This window comes from Columba livia, chromosome 12 (assembly GCF_036013475.1).
Source record: "Columba livia isolate bColLiv1 breed racing homer chromosome 12, bColLiv1.pat.W.v2, whole genome shotgun sequence".
In the NCBI taxonomy this organism is placed as follows: Eukaryota; Metazoa; Chordata; class Aves; order Columbiformes; family Columbidae; genus Columba; species Columba livia.
In genome coordinates, this window is record NC_088613.1 from 16,946,898 (window position 1) to 16,964,327 (window position 17,430).

The 17,430-nt window shown below is 43.8% G+C and overlaps 1 protein-coding gene across 1 annotated transcript; it reads right to left on the reverse strand.

Moving 5' to 3' along the window:
- Window positions 1-1,992: 1,992 nt before the first annotated feature.
- Window positions 1,993-16,743, reverse strand: SH2D1A (SH2 domain containing 1A). The gene is made up of 4 exons (XM_065077950.1): window positions 16,385-16,743; window positions 5,370-5,433; window positions 2,896-3,031; window positions 1,993-2,607 (listed from the first exon to the last, which is right to left on the reverse strand). Exons 1-4 carry the CDS (start codon window positions 16,519-16,521, stop codon window positions 2,567-2,569), a joined length of 378 nt encoding a protein of 125 aa, XP_064934022.1. The 5' UTR covers window positions 16,522-16,743; the 3' UTR covers window positions 1,993-2,566.
- Between the last annotated feature and the right edge of the window lie 687 nt (window positions 16,744-17,430).

Consider the following 17,430-nt stretch of genomic DNA (forward strand, 5'->3'; position numbering starts at 1 on the left):
GCCACAGAGCTAAAGCAGCTGTCAGAGCTGGGTGCAGCACCCGGGGAACGGGGACGGGGCAGAGCAAGCGCAGCAGCGACGGGCTGCGTCCCTGCACGGCTGCAGCTCAGCTGGGGATGGGAGAGGAGAAGCAGGTGATACAGACATTGCCTGAGAAATCATGCCCACAGAAAGAAGCTGCTGCTCGCTAAAAGGATGTGTAGCTCTTCACACCTAAGTCAATGCATGAAATCTATATAATCTCCATATTACTGTTCTCATAGCCAAACACCGACTCCTTGTCCCAGAGATACCATGAACTTCTCTCTCTGTTTCCACCTTGTTTAAGCCTACAGCAATTCCAGCCCCTTGGGTACCCAAAAGAAACAACACAAACAAGCCTCTATCTTAATAATTTACATCAGAAACTGAAACAACATTCTCAGTTTTAAAGAAAAATGGCATCTTCTGTCTTATTTTATGCATTTTTTAGAAGAACAATGCACTCCTGGAGTCAATCATATTCGAGCCAGTTATCCTCAGCTCGCTGCACCGCAGACACGTGGTTGCTGCTCCTGTGCCACAGGATTTGCACATGCGGCGGTGACAGCCTCAGTAGTCGCTTGAAGGCAATAGGACATTTCTGTAGGGCACAGCCCCCCAGCAAAGTGCATCCACTACATCCCCAGCATGGTGCGATCAGGAGAGGCCAGGTGAGCCAGGAGCGCGTGTGTAGGGACGTTGTGCTCCGCGCTCGCATTGGGCAGTTCAGCGCCTCCATGGGTGGCGTTTGCTAAATTATGTAACGATTAAAAAAAACCCCAGCTTTTAAATACTTTATTAAAGAGCAAATCCTTCTGGCTCTGCCACTGTATGGCACTATGTTAAGGTAAGAGCCTTGTTCCAACCAGTGAGCTTATGTAACAAGGAGGTACAGAGCAACGCATGCCAACATGGTGTAAGATCTGATATGACTAGTCAGGGGATGGAACTTTTCACTGCAAATGAAATCTGGCCTTCATTTAGCCAGAAAATGCCTAATGAACTAAAACTGTCACAACTTTGCAACAGTCTTACTCACTGGTCCCTCTTACAATGAGGCTGTTCATTTATTGCATTTATTCCAATTGCTGATTTACGACAAACATGTTGCGTGTTACAGAAAATGTTGTATTGCTTGCACTGTCTCCTGCGCACACTCCCTCTTACACAAACACACAGAGCCACTCATGGAGGAGGGAAAATAAATAAAAGAGAAAAAAATATGAGAGGAAAAAACAAAAAAGAAAAGTAAACATCCCAGCCTTATTAAATGCTGCAGCCCCTTTAGCACTGTCACTGTTCGCATCCAGCTTGGCCATGTCTGCTGGAATTTGGGCTGGTTTGTTCTCCTGTGCCTGTAGCCTGGTGTTTCTGGAAAAAGATTCTTTACCTCTTAGGAGACGCTTCCTTCCTTCCAAGCTGTGCAGAGGAAATTAGAAGTATGGGCACACAATATTTAACCAGAGCAAAGGTGGCTATAGAATGTTCAGAGTTGTAGATTTTTTTAAAATATATGTTTTTGTAGCATTTTTGCAACCACTCTTATTCTTGTGCTTTGGAAAGGAACATGGGAGAATCACCTTTTTTTGGATAGTCAGGACCATTTGTGCAGGTTGAAGCACAACTAACAGTGGCACAAACCTACCAGGCAGCCCAGCTGCGTCCCCGCGAGTGTGCACACACACAGCCCAGCCCCACACCACATTCACACCCTGTGACTGCCCCACAGACACGGACTCTGCTGAAACACGCTGCTGCAGGACAGCCAGGCTGGTCAAGTGTTTCCTCCTGTCTGCCAGCTCAGGCAGGACAGGGTCACCGTGATTGCTAAACCTGCATCTAAAAGGCGGGCACTGGAGTTCCCGTGTAGCCAGGTGCTCACCCCAACAGCTGATAGGTCCTATGGAGTCAGGGCTCTCCTCCAGAAGCCCAGCAGCACACAAACACAGACAAAGCAAAGCAGAGAAATCGTCATGCAAAAATAATTTATTTTTAAAAATTGTATGCAGGGATGCTTTTTTTTCCAAGTATGGAGAGTATCTAAAAGCAAAGAATGATGCTCTCTGCTGGTTTCCTCAGTTACTCAGTGCAGCGATTAAGCTTTTTGATCATTCTGTGCAAGCTACAAATTCTGTACAGTCAGGCAGAGGTGGCCAGTGGGAAGCTGGTTAGTGGCATCCTCATGATGCCGCCTCCAGAATATCTTTAGGATCTGTATGAATGACAGACACAAAACCCACCCAATGCAAAGACATCTTAATGTCATTTTCTTAAAGCTATAAAAAGGCACTTGCCCATTTCGGCATAAATACCAATTAGAACAAAGCAAAGAAGGGTCCAAAGTTAAGTAATGGGTGAAGTTTTGAGCTAAAAATTCAAGCATTGAAATTTCAAGCAGAAATACAGAAATGCAGAAATACACATTTCTGCAAATGTTACAAGAAAACTCATGGAGTTGTATTAACTATCACATAAATTGTTCTGTTCTACAGCATGGACCAGAGACAGTGGGAGATATGGTTATGTCACACCTGCGGAAACATCTTCATGACGGCTGCAGGTGGAAGTTGTGGCCTTCATTTCTCCCTAAGAAAAATAATCACAAAGAAAGGTTGAAGACTGCAAGAAAATGGACAGATCAGAAGGTTTGTAGTACATTCAAAATCTGTTTCCTCATCACGTTGACAGGCCTTATCTCTAACGAGCACCTCGGTGCCAGCATTTCGATCCCACAGTAACAAAGTTAGGGCATATTTTTGGCAATACCACCCTGCTGGCCAGTTCCTGTCAAATAGGCAGATGAATCCAAGACCCCCCCACTGCGATGGAAGCTCTGCTCAGCTGTGGCCAAGATTCCCTCCAACCTGCAAGTACCTGAGGGGTATTTGGCTTTCGCACAGTTGATGATCGGGTGCTGCAGGTGCGTTACGATGCCTTGGTTGGGTTTCTGGAAGGCTGAAATGAGGTTGTGCACTTTCCGAAAGAGCCGCCGGTGGACTCCAGGTGCTGTCTGTGAAGCCAAAAGGCGAGAGGTGAAAGGGGTTGCTGGGTTCTGAACATCCGTGCAGAGCTCAGGGTGCTGGCACAAAAGCCTTCTCCTCAGAAATGCACACACCTCCCAGGGAAGAGCCAGCCCTTCACTTGGGCCCCCGATGTGCTAACTTCAAATGAGCCAGTGAGCCATACTGCTCTTCTTCCCCCAGGGCATCACATCCTCCCTGCACTGAGAGCAGTTTCCAGCTATTAGGTGATATAAGGCTGGAACAGGGATGATTTCTTAATCACTACAAGAGGAACCCAGAGCCTGCCATGCTTATTAGGCAAATTCCCAAGTGGTCTTTCACTGTTTCTGACTTATTGCAGTCAGCGTTTAACCCCCAGACTGGGGTTTATTGGTAAGATCCTTTCAGCCAGGAAATACCAGTAAGACAGTCTAGAGAGCTGTCTGATAGAGCTACTGGGGAGGCGAGTCTTTACACCACCAAATTCAGGTTTGGACTCGCCTCTCTGCCTGCCTTTCTCCAAGCATTCGATACTGGCTTATCTCTTCATCAGTATCCCTGTCTATCTCTTGTACAAAGGCAGCAGCAAAATGTTGCCTGTTTATTAAAAGTGGGAGTTTTTCTATCTTTCAACATTAGCATCTTTTCAAACACTGTGAAATGAAACCATGTCTGCTTTTAATAAAAAATCCCACCTTTTCTGTTATATCCTTCAGGACATTGTTGTAACAACTCCTCCCCATCCAGTCATGGGCAGACAGGCAGGAGTCCTGCCGGCACAGTCCCTTCCAAGGGACACTGCTCTCTCCCAGGCTGAGTCCGAGTCCTGCCTGCACCGGCACCAGCCGGAGGCTTCGCACGGGCTGGGATTTCCCCAGCTGTGTTTTAGTTTCCCTGTCCAGTCCTTGAAAGACGGGTGAACCCGAGCTGGAGCAGAGACTCACCAGCCCTTGGGAAGGGAACAGAGACAGAACAGCACCAGCTGCAGCTGGAGCCTGTTTTGGCCTTGGAGGCACATTATGTAGGGATAAGTTGGATTTAGGCTACTGTTTCTAACAGCTGAGGCCAGCGTGGTCATAGCAACATTTACTCAAAGGTTTCCATTTTCTTAAAGAAAGGGATGGTATCATTGGGTTGTGCAGTCCTGTAGATGATGTACTGATAATCCTGGTCCTTCAGGACACCTATACTGTGAAATACAGACAGAGTTTGCCTAAAATACAGTGAGTGAAAGCCCAAGACCCAGACATAGGAATCCAGTGGAGCTCATGGGGCAAGAGTTGTAGCAGGCCTGTGCAACCCCAGTGAAACCTCGCTGCGGATACTGACGTTAGCTGGGGCCGAGCAGGCTGCAGCCTCGCTCAGGGAATCATCCTGCACAGTGGGGTCCCTGGGGGTCCCGGCACTCATTCTGAGGCACCAGTGTTTGCCCTGGCATGCCGGGTGCACTGCCACCCCTCCCCAAAATCCCTCCTGCTCAGGCCGTGCAAAGCTACAGGGTGCTCCTGGCGCCTTACAGGAATGACCGAGTTAATTCTTCCCGGCGACCATTCCCAAGGGGAACACAGACAATTATTTTCTCTGCAGTAATGGGAGTCACTTCTACTCCACAATCTGCTTCTAAGTAACCCCAGGAATCAGTCTTGTCTTCCAGAGCACTGCAACCACTTCATAATGGCCAAGGAATTATGCCTGTCTAGAAATCACTTAATGTTTGTAATCAGTGTTCATTAATGCACAAACAGAAAGCTAATTATGAATTAATACACAGAGAACATCCAAAGAACAAGACCTTCATAAAAGAAACACAGGTTAGTATCCTGATTCCATCAACCTAAATAGTTGTCTGTATTGCAAACTGTGTTATTCTACAATTGATTTACTAGTTTCTTATCATATGGGTGAAAATGTATTTTGTATCGAGTTTTGGCTACCCTATCTAGGTTTTGCATCCATGATGAATTAATCTGGAGAGAAATTAACTTTAAAACACTGTAGATTGAAAATAATTTCCTTAAATATTCTGACATTAGTGGTGCGTGGGAGAGAAGGGAACTGACTGTGCTTGTCAAATTATAAAAACACAATATTTTTGCAATTTAAAATGATGCAAAATAATTCACTATTGCATTATGCAACAGCTGAAATGTAACAAGAAATTAATTTATGAGTTCAAGACTACCAGAAATGGCACCAAGACATCCTACTGATGGGCACACTCAGGATCGATTACCTTCAATGAAAACCACACTATGCAGAAGCAGGAATAATTTGAATATATTTCACTGAATCAATGCAAACATCAAACAGAACGTGGAAATTTTTGGTAGGGAAAGAAGTACACACCTCAGCACTCCAGGACCCAGTTTCTGTCTTGGACACTCTGTAGGTATAAACATAACCCTGATGCCTGTGAATAAAAAAAATCAACAGTATTTATTACTCATTTCTACTGCCAGGTTTCACAAGAGGTGCACTCTGTTATGTCAGAGTCCGTTTATCTGCTAACCTTTCATTAATAATAAACTCACCTATAAAGGCACTAGGCAGACAAAAAACAAACTGAGACGCAGGTCAGAAGCTCTGTGCAACCTACTGGGCTCTTTTTGGATGGGAGGGATTGGTCTGACTCAGATCTAGTTCAACAATATTCAGTTATTCCAGGCTAAGTGAAATTGCTTTCATTCCTGCCTCAGCACTATTTTTCTTCCAGTGGCCTCCTTTTACTGACACACACCAGACATACTTTCCTTGGAAAAACAGGTGTATTATTGGCAGACAACATTACTGTTTGTGTTTGATGTAAATGCAGATGTTCCCAGAAGCAATAGCATGAGCCTAATTTGTTTGGAAAGCTAGACCCACAAAAGCCAGGTAAATTCTTCTTTGCCTTGCTTGTATGTTCCTAATTCTCAAATACTGATAAAGGAGAGTTGTAAGAGTATGGAATCTTCTTTCTTTTTAAATCTGAGTCTTTTGAGCATAAGGAGCCATGCACTAAGAACACAAAACATACTTGTGTCCAGAGTCAGCCAGTCTCTTACAAACTCAGCACAGTGAATGAATTACATGGCAGAGTATTATACCAATATCCAAAAATTTAACTCAGAAGCAGAGACAACTGATAGTAGTTCTGTGGGTGCAACATTGGATGGTATCAGATAAGAAAGATTGTATTTCATACTACAAAGATTTATATGAATACACAGCAGGATTTTAGTTGCTGTTCCCTTAAGACAGCAGAAAAATATTGTATTTCTTTCCAATTATACATGGTATTATAGTAGTTACTACAAAATTGCAAAAACCATCAATGACACAGATACCGTATGATTGCAATTACTTACGCCCCGTGTCATAGCTCCTGGATAAATTCTTGTTAAAAAGTCATTACAGCAACCTCTGCAAAGCGGTGTCTGATATAATTTATCCAAGCAGGAAGTTGTTAACAGTTGTCACACTGCTGTAACCCCACGAGGTGGGAGCAAGAACGCCTGTCATGATTTGTGAGCTCTCCCCCCAGCACTCGGCTCCCACTGTGGTTCAATATGGAGGCAGAAGACGAGAAGCCATTCCCTCCTGTGGGGGCTGTGGGGACAAACTCCCTGTGCGGCAGCTGGGTCACTGCCCTCCTCCTCCTCACGTGTGGGGATAAGCCTGCCCCAAACCCACGATCCCAACACAACTTCATCTAGCTTTTCATGTCAACAAAAGGAGCATTTTCTCCAGAGACAAGACATCCTGTACTATCACGTCCTTTCTTAAAACCTCTGAGAGCTGTGCTTGTATTGTCAGCTTTTCATGAGCAGCTGATGGTCACATTCATCTTTTCTTTGTAGAAATCACGAGGGGCTTTCCTGCACCTATGTATGTAGCGCAGCAGCCAATATATAGTTGCTGAAATTAGGATTTTATAGGCCGTAGTGTACTGGGAAACACCAGAGAGGTCTTGGCATTTTGTCCCGTCTCTTTGAAGTGGATGTCTGACTGTCTCCATGGTAATTCTTTTTCAAGCCTCAAAACCAACAGAATCAGTATGTAAAAATCTGAAACTCACTCTCTTGCCTCCTCTTTTTAATAATACACTGTGCATATTACCCATGCTTGTTCTTGTTTGTCCCAAAGCATTCCGACTGCTTCAATCTCTTTAAAATCTGATTTTTTCCACAAATGGCTCAGTTGTCCCGAAAGCTGCCATCTGGTGTTCCTTTCATCACTGTCTGTACCTGAGAGATTGCACGACTTGAAGTGGTTGAGGGGCTGGGGTGCTGCCCTGACTCTCAAATATCTGATGGCTTCCAGCACTCTGCCAGAAGGGTTTACTAAGCTGGATAAATTGAAAAATAGGGGTCAGATAAAGTAATATTCAGGGCCAAGGCAGGGTAAGGTATAAGACAGACACCTACCCTGCATTTTTCAAAACATGCCACTGTAAAATATTTCAACCAAGCCCAGAGAAAGCACAAAGGACAGCTCAGATTAAAAACCCATGAGATACACGAAAAAAGAACAAGAGTTTGAGAACATGGGCGCTTTGAGCACAGCATGGACCACAGGAGGGGTATGACATTGCTATCACAGCCTTGCAAGGGACAAAGTGAGAGCTCTCCACTCCCCTGGCAAACGTACATTTTTTCTCAGAGGACAGAAGACTGAAAGGCCTGAAGGCATTCACTGTGCTTAAGCTGACAAACACAACGTTGTAGTCTGTCGTTGGCTCTGAAGCCATCAGTAAACACAGCTACTCCATAGAGGTGAGGTGGCCCAGGACCACCACACCTGCTTCTTCAAAGGAAAAGCACAAAGGAAGGCGGATGCATTTTGTTAGGAAGGTGAACAACTAGATCTTCCCACCTACCTGCTTTCCATTGGGTTTTTTGTTTCCACAAAATGAATTACAGCTGTCCTGATAAGCGCTCTCCCAACGAATATGATCTTATCAAAACTTTCTGTTAAGCAGCAGGAACTTACTTCATTACCACTTCAAAGTGCTTTTTGCCTTCCGTGTGTGAGTGACACGATTTGGATGAGCCAAATTCCCTTTACTGCTAGACAGGCACAGTCTCCCATGAGAAAGGTTTTTATGATTTAAACCACCCAACATTAACTGAGATCAGTGTGGGCTGAAGGAAGATCAAGGTGTTTTTCTTAAAACAAAAAGTAAATACAGAAGTTGAAATAGAGATTGTATAGAACATTATCTTCCAAAGAGCAAAACACGTGAGAACGGTTCAAAAGCAGGTGAAAAGGTGCATTTACTGAAGCTTAGATCTCAGGAGATGAGAAATTTCCCAGCCACCATGAGGGGCAGCTCAGTTTTCTACATTTTACTCAATTCATGGCAGGAGAAGACCTTTTAGTGTGACACAATGTCCCTATATGTGGTGTGGCCACACAGCTAAATCCAAAAACCTAGTGCCACGGGGCCTGGGCATGACACTAGTCACTGGGGGTCTCTCACATCGCTCATGCTTTGAGGCCATTACCTAGTGAGATGCAGTTTAAGTCCACCTCTCAGTGACATGAATTCCTCTCTCTGCTGGACAGAATCAACAGGAGATGGACACATGTCACTGAGAGAAGGATTTCAGTGAGCACTCTTGCAGTGACACTGGCTTACCATCATTCCTCGTAGGACGACCAGCTCCTGACGCCCAAAGACGGGCTCCCCCATCCCTTCATCTGGCCCAGGGATGGCCACAAGCCTCATTCACAAGTACAAAACTCCTTGTTCCTGCCAGTGGCACCCAGGGGATGGGAGCAATCATGAATTAACAGCTTGATGAACAAAGCCATATAAATTTTTTATCAAAGGCAAAAAATGCCAAAATGCTGATGAGAAGTAGAAAACATCGATTGCTGTAAGGACAGTGTTGGATAGTGCTTACGAAAGAGTGTTTTGGTCACTGCAGATGATATTCTTTTGTCATCCCACTCATTTTTTCATTTCCATAACGAAGGATGTGTTATACCAGCTGGGAACTACGGTAACGCTCTCTTTGTTGCAACACCATCGCTGGGAAAACTTCCACAAAGGAAAATCTAGAAAATGTTGCTATTACAGAAAACAGACTGCTTTATATTATAGGGTTTTTTCTTTATAGCTAGATAATTCCTCCCGAAGAGCAAAAAAGGCATCATTCACAGATGACATACTGAGGCAGCATCTGTCTACCTGTCCTCTCCACTCCTCCTTTTCAACTGTGATCAGGCTTGTTAAAGCTGCATTTGCTTTAACAGGTGAATAATTACAATCTTCTGCACCATTGGAATAGCCAGAGGATATTAGCCACATGCTGCAGATTAAAATTAAGCATGACATTTCAGCTGCACGGTATATTTTAAAACCATCTCCAAATGTTTTGTATCTCAGTTGGGAAATTTTATTAAACTAATTTGTATTCATTTCTGGGTCCAAAATGGAACAAATATAAAAGGAGAAAGCCAGAGAGACAGGGAAAGCCATGTCAGCGATAAATGACATCAATTTCTTCCTTTTTACATAGCTTTCTCCTCTGGTGTCTTTGCACTATACCAATCAGTTCTTCTTACCTGGTAGATTTGCATCCTGGTCTTACTTGTAATTTCACTGTACAATATTGCTCGGTGAGAGCTCGTGGGGGACTCGGTACTTCGGCAGTGGGGTTCAGTGGCACACAGCCAATAATGCACTGAGCAAGAGAGGTCAGCCTGCAGTTCTGCCTTATCCACAGGGGTTGGATGCAGGTTGCAGACCAGCTCCTGAATGCTCGGTCAGAAGGACCAACCTCAGCCGTGTCCCAGTGGGCAGCCCTGGACTGGGAACATGGGTAGTGACATGAACAGCACGGCACCTACAGGAGCGGAACGCGGTTTCCACAGAGCCAAACGTCCTGAGATCAGGGGAAGGCACATCAGCGCCTGGCAGCCCGCACCTCCACAACTGGGCTCAGCCAGGTCTCCCCTGCCCAGGGCACCCCTGGGCCCCCTGCGACAGAGGTGACAGCTGCCAAAAGGATGGAATAGGCAACCCAGACGACCACTTATTCGTCCTTTTTCTTTCTTTTTCCCTTTTAATTGTTATATTTCTGCTCGGTTTATTAATCATGGAAAGGCCAAAAAGTCTTGTTATTTGATGTAGGAGAAAATCCTATTTAAGCTTGTATCTCCTCACTGTGCCCCGGAATTTGCATTTTCTTGTTGACAGGCAGCCTGGTTCCTGCCTTATTTAGGTCTCAGACACACAATCAAGATACAGCAACTTAGCAATTACCATCCATCAGCTAACTCAAGCTGAAGAAATAGCATTCACATTGAGATGATGGGCAAGATACAAGCTCTATGTCAGCAAGAGTGAATAAAACAGTTTAAACCAGTGTTTACCACACCTGAAAAGCCCAACAGCTACTGTAGCTTAACTCACAGCAGGATTCTATACATATCCACTTCATCTTACATGTCTGTCACTGATATCCTTACTAACACTCTTTTTGTGACAAAAAATTTACCTGTGATACTGAATCTATAACTACAATAAGCTTACCATACTGCTATGGCACTATCAAGCAGACACACTATCTTGATTTTCTTTTCTCAAATTAACAGAAGCCTGAAAGAGCAAATCAGGTCTTGTGATGTGCCTCGGAATTTATGCACAGATTTCTGTGTGAGATTGTCAGCATCTTCACCACTTGAACACTCCTAACCATCAGTAGAAACGCTGCTGATTTACCTAATGAGCATGTAGCCTGTCTGAGCAAGGTTTTTATTGGTCTAATACAAGGTGATGCCAGCCAAAAGCAATGTCTCAAAGACTTTTTTTGTTTGGTTTTTTTTTCAAATTTGAAAATAAAATGAGAATTTATTTGAATCTGAGATGATACTTTATGGTGGGCCAATAACTAAGCTTCGTGAGTCACCATGTCCTCCAGAATAGTAGTACCTCACAAAGGCAAAAACTCACTAAATAAGGTTATCTGGTAAAATTTCACTCACTTTAGGCAAAACTCACAAGAACTGCAACACATTATACACTGTCAATAGCCCTGTAAATGTTACTGTTTCATATTTCTATGACACATTTCTCAGTTTGTTAGGGAGTGATTCAGTGTAGCTCATTGTCACATTTCCCGTTTCTTTCAGAGCAAGGTAGGCACAGTCTGACTGTAAAATCCCTGAACCTGAAATCACTGCTGCAACTTAATCCTCAAAACTCGAGCCTGCAAAACCAGAGTAGAGCTCATCTAGGATCTGTTGTCTAACGATTGTACCCATTCTGCCATTTACATATTTGTTAACGTAGTGATTTCCCACTGTTCAGGCTGTCTACCTTTCTAAAATCTTTCCAATAAAAGCCATTGGAATGTCTGAAGGCCATTAGCCAAGTTATTTTCAGCAAAGACGAAGCTCCTTCTGATTAGCTGAAATATTCACCTCAGTGGAATTTACCGTTGTGCTGTACAAGACTTTTTTCAAAGCTGAAAATCATGTGTGATATTTACGACAACCTTGAATTGAGGGGCACCCCCTCAGAGAGAAGCTTTTGTTCCAAATTACATTTTAAATTATGATGATTATTATGTGCAGTGTTATAATAAATGCAATTATTCTGCCATTTCTATCATCAAAACTATTACTTGTGAAACAAAAGAAATGCTAAGCTGGAGCTGGCTCGTGATCCTGTATTACACCTTCACGCTGTACAGCTGATGTATCTGCCGCATCAGAAAGTTTCGGCACGTTGCCTGAACTTGTGCACTGTGGTTATGGTGACAGAAAAAATAGCACACGTAAGATCTGATAGGACTGCAGCCTATCCCTGCTGCCATTACTGTTGCTTCAAGAGCTCTAAACAGCTTTCTATTCCGGCTTTTGATTATTTTCCACAAATTGAATGCCGCACAGTACATGAATCGCTGGTTTCAAACAAATGATCTGAACATACAGTTTGACGAGTATGTCATGTTTAGCTTACTTAAAGGTCTGAAACAACAACTAACATTCCAAGATTTTTCAAGTATATTAATTTTAAGACCCAAACTACAAATGTTTTATCCTTGCCCATTCAAGCGTGAGCTGCTTGTTTCTGCATGTGTGCTCATGTATCTGTAAAGGAAAGCGGTGCTTTTTGTACTCTCTGGCATTTTGTTTATGCATGTTTCAGGCACATTTTAAGAGGCTGCTTCTCAAACCTGCCACCGTTATTGTGTCCTGTGTCCCCCATTGACTTCATTAGGAGCGGTGTGCACAGAAGATTTCTAGGGGTGCTAAAAACGTCAAATGGGCTTTGAGCAAAGAGGAAACCAGCCCAGTAAACGAAGCTCCCCGGAACAACCAGGTTATGGCACTAAAACCCTGGTGCACTGCATGTAGTGTCTAACGTTTACAGGTAAAACATGTACATTTTTTAAAGCATATGCATTCCTTCTAGCACAGTTTTCAGGAACAACAAAAATGTTCTTGCTTTTCAAAGCAACCCTAAAAAATTTCCAGGAAAAGATTGTGCTCCTCTGTTGACATGTTCAAAACATGACGAACACCCTTAAAGTATATATTGTCAATTTAATAATAATATTCACACAACAAAGATCTTGGGAGCATCTGGTATTAAAAAACTTGGCCAAAATCTGCAGGCAGCACTTCCGTTTGTAAGAAGCCCAGGGGACACCGTTGCAAATCAAAACCTTTCTAATCTTCCATGCATAGTTTGATTGTGGTCTTAAAATACTTATGAAAGTGGGTTCTTTGTGCTTTGCCACAGCCACACCAAAAAACCTCTGTCTTTGAAGCCTAGCAGGCATGCCATGTGCACACCATGACTTTGGACAGCAGAAAGCAGCATTCAAGGAAGATAAAGCAATACTTCAGCAGAAACAAATACGAGAGAAAGCAGAGTTTTCTAGCCAAACGCTCCACCAACAATATCCTGCCTGCCGCAGTTACCCGGCTCTGTAGGTCAGGTTTTATGCTACTACCTGTCTCTTTTATGCTTGCCTGTAAAAATCAGTGTCAGTCACAAGGGATTCATGAAGTCTGTGACTCTTCTCCTTTTTAAAGGTCAGGGCTTCACTTTTTAATTGAAAAAGCAAAAGCTGAATGAGCCTGACCATGAACACCGTTGCCCTTGTTACGTGTTTCAGCAAAGACTGGCCAAACATGTTAAGGCTTTTTGGGGGTGCCTGATGGGGAGGGGATGGTGGTAGTGATGGCATTACAATTTTATTCAGTTTCTTGGAAAAAAAGAGGCAATCTTTGAGCCTAATCAGTGCAGTGGCAACCACAGCACTTACTGATTACTGTACCTGGAGCTAGAAGGGCAGAGCGGCCACCTCTGCGAGTTCAAGCTGATCACAGCATTGTCATCCAAATATTTCTTTAATGACTTATTTGATACATGTTGTTTTTCTCTCTATTAGAACTATGCTTTTTTATTATTATTTTTCCAACTCCCTTCTTCCTTCATGGTGAACAAAAAAATATCAACAACAAACCTAACCCTGAGAAGGTTTGGTCTGGGAAGCTGGGGTGGTTTAGATTTGTTTTATTTTACTTCTCCAGGGAGGTGCAGGGAGAGGAGAAAGAAGGCAGACTGAACATGTTTTGATTTTGGAAAACTGGACTGTTTTTCTTTTTCTTTTCTAAGAGCAATAGAAACATTGCTGTCGGCATGAAACAGTCTCACTTCTGTTAGAAATTGTCACTGGAAGGACGTAAAATCTTTTGTTTAGCTCTGATGCTTATTGCGATACATCTAATGTCTGACCAGCTTCATTGCTCGTGTTTCAAAGATCACTTTAGGACTTGCAGTAAATACATGTTATGCCTAATCTTGATATATCTAGGTATTCCCAGAGTGATCTTTAGCACAACTTCTGAACAGAAATGTAAATTTCTTAACAACTTTGTTATTCCTAATGATTTCCATTACTTATTTAGAAGGAAGTATAGATAAAAAAACAAATGAACAAACAAAAAAACTGAGAAGTACTTAGTCTTTCCTCTATTTTCTTCTTCTTAAACAGTGAATATAGCAACTTCAGGTTTCCCTCTCAGTTTTTACCAAAGCCCTCATGCACATACACACTTTCTGCCATCTCTGTTCAGACAGTGGCGGAGGTGGGTCCACTGGTTTTATTTTGCCAAAGCCAGGCTTAGCATCCTCCATTAATACATATCTACATGCCTTTCCTATTTGCTCCTCCAGTCTCTCCACTCAAGTGCTCTGCTTTGGGAAACTTTTGCCTGTTAAAACACTTCTCTAGTTTATGGTCCACATTTCTTTAACTGTCATTGGTATCTTCAGTGTGAGGCCACTTGCTGGTGTCGTTATGGTAACTGTCTCCACTGTCTCCAAAGTTATTGCATGATGTGTTGTTTAGTGTATCTGCTATTTCTTGCATAATGCTCTGAATTGAAATATTAAGTATCAAGGCTTAGCTCTAGCATTTTTCAGATATCTTTCTGTCTATATTGCATCATACTCATAATAACATTCTTCTTCATCTTGATTTATCCGAGATGCTATTGAAAATTTCCCTCATAAAAAATTGATTGAGGAGCTACATTCCACAAGAAGCCTGTATAACATTCATTCGTAATATTTTTTTGCTTTCCCCTCTTCGCTTATCATATATGTTTGAATGCAACATAACATGAAGACATGAGTGGCCCATAATTTCAGGGAAGCAATTAGGTAGGGTTCCATTCCTTACTGAAGTCACTTTTCTTTTTCTCCAAGCACTGCAGACCTTCATAGTTAGCAATTCTTTCTGTTGTTGTGCTTTTTTCATTTTATATATTTTATTTCATTCATGAAATTTATTCTGAAGGACATAAATTACCACTAACACAGAAAAATATCCCAATTGACTGTGTGCAGGTGAAAGACCTTGTTACATACCTACACTCTGATTTAGACTATGGTGGACTTCCAGAGTTCTCTATTTTATTTGGCATTGTAACATTTTGCCTGACCCTTTCTCTAATGTCTTAGTGTTTCACCTGCACTGAATGACTTCCGAGCATTAAGAAAATATATCACCATTTCCTCTCACAGTTATTTAAAAAATATTCTGCTTTTATTGCCTATTCCCATCACAGGAATCATAGCACTCCTTACCTCTTGTTATGTCTGTTCTACTTTTCATTTAACTCAAAATGCCTATTTCCCATTTTTCAGCTAGCTGTTAAGGTATTTGTCAGCCTAGCTTGGTTCACCTTCCAGTTTCATGAGAGAAAAAAGAACACATCTTCTGCCACAAAGATCCTCCCTGAAAACAAGGTTGTGTATTTCTGGACTGCCTATAACACTCCTGCATGCCTCCATTTACTAGTCTACAACAGGGGAATGATAATGCTTACTCATGGCTTAATTACATAGTGTTGGAAATGTATTCAAGACATTTGGGAACCTGACCTAGGACTCTTCTCCCTCTTGTGGTTTCCTACCAGGTACCTAAGTGCCCTCTGTTAGCTAATTTCTTGATGGTCCTAAACCAGTTTTCTCTTGGATTCCTTCTCCCACTGAGGTAAAGCACAAGTGTCTGTTTAGCCTTGGTAGACACATCTTTGTTCTTTTAGTACAATGGCATTTCTTTGTATAGTGTTACCTCTCAGGACGTCCAAGACCTCTGGTTTTGCCAAAAGTAAGGTAACTAAATTACTGCATTAAAATGAGGTCCTATGACTATAAGGTACCCCAGGTGCCTCAGGAAAAACTCTCTACCCTCTCTCTGACAGACCAGCCCATCAAATTTTGCTGCTTTCACCCTATTTGATGAAACATTAGCACTCACCCATCAGTATTTCATGTTCTTTACTGGTAGTTTAATCCAAGCCAAATGGCTTGTGGGACACACAGCCTGCCCAAGAGCACCCTGAAGCAAAGGCATGTTCTGGTTGACAGCAATCCATGCTACCCTTCCCAATGACAGAGGACAATGTGGATGTTGCTAAGCAAACCCACGAGCACATTTAAGAAGCAGAAGGCAGCGGGCAGAAAGCAAGATCATGCAGCACAAAGAGGCAGTGCATGTCATTTCAAGCCAAGTTGCCTGGCTCTTCCCCACAACACCTCGCTTGTCCTTCCTATGTGCTCCAGACCTGCTTTTTCTTTTTGTTTTATGCCTGGAGGAAGCATGGGCTCTGCAAGGCAAAACCTGCTCCTCTTCACGCTGCAAAGGACCCCACAACACTCATGCACACCCTAAGTCAAGGCAAAGGAACCAAAAGTCTCATGCATCTGCAAATGATAATATTAGGACATATTTTGCCACTGTTATGTGGGAACATCCCATACTGTGGATGTGAAGGTTGGAAATCAGCTATCACCATCCCAGCACCCCTATCCCAGCCCACAGTGGCGCGGGGCCGGCAGCACTCACAGCACGCAGAGGCAGTAGACTCCCGGGATGCTCTCGCTGTCCCGCAGCAGGTAGCTGCCATCGGTGCCCGCAGCCAAGAGCAGCTTCTCCCCAGCCTCGCGGGTGATGCCCCCGTGGTAGATGGGCAGTGCATCCATGCTGGGGCAGTTGCCAGCTCTCCCTGCACACAGCGCTGCCTCCAACTGCTCCTCAGCTGTGCGCTCCCCTCAGCATCTCTGTCTCCGTGGCAGATGTAAACAGGATGTGTTCACACGTCTGAAGCCTCCACACGGGGCGAGACAGCACTGAGGGAAGAGTGTGGAACGAGCACAGCTTTTTTGTGTTTTATTTTTTCCTTTACCCCTTTTTGTTTTCCTCTTTCGCGGTCTGTAACATCCTCACGGCATTGCGGCTCAAACACAGAGGTGACATTTCACAGCCCACCCTCACCCATGCTGTTCCCGACGCAGCAGGAGAGTGACATGACGCAGTACACGATGGCCATGGGGCGATGACCGCACTGCGTCAGGGCAGGGAGGCCAGGACCATGGCGCCATTGTCAGCAGGTGCCACACGTGCTTGTCTCCTCTAGCATTAACCTAAGGGGGCACAAAGAAGGGCGAAGCATGACCTGAATCCCTGCAAAGCAGGGATTATTTTTTAACCTCCTATTTTTAAAATGCCCAGGGGCAAGGAACCAGAGAAAGCAAGGCGGTGGCGCTGTCCCTGTCCCGCCAGGCCACTCACCTCGGGCTGTGGGTGCTGAGCACAGCCCCTGATTCACGGTGGCTGGTCCAGTGCCTACAGATGCAAGCCCCCAGCTAATTTACCTCATGACCGGTTGCTTTCATAGGCTCTAGTGGTGTTTAATCACTGCCCATGTCAGCGGTGCTCATTGTTTCTGCTTGGAGGCAGGCAACAGCCTCGGCACAGGCAAGGAGGCCCCTCACATCCTTCCTGGCACCATCGGTGCCGCTGCCGCCTTCGTGAGGTGCACGAGTGGGCAGCCAAAATCCAGATTTGTCTGAAAATGCTATTTCTCTCACCTGCTGTGGTCACAGACATTT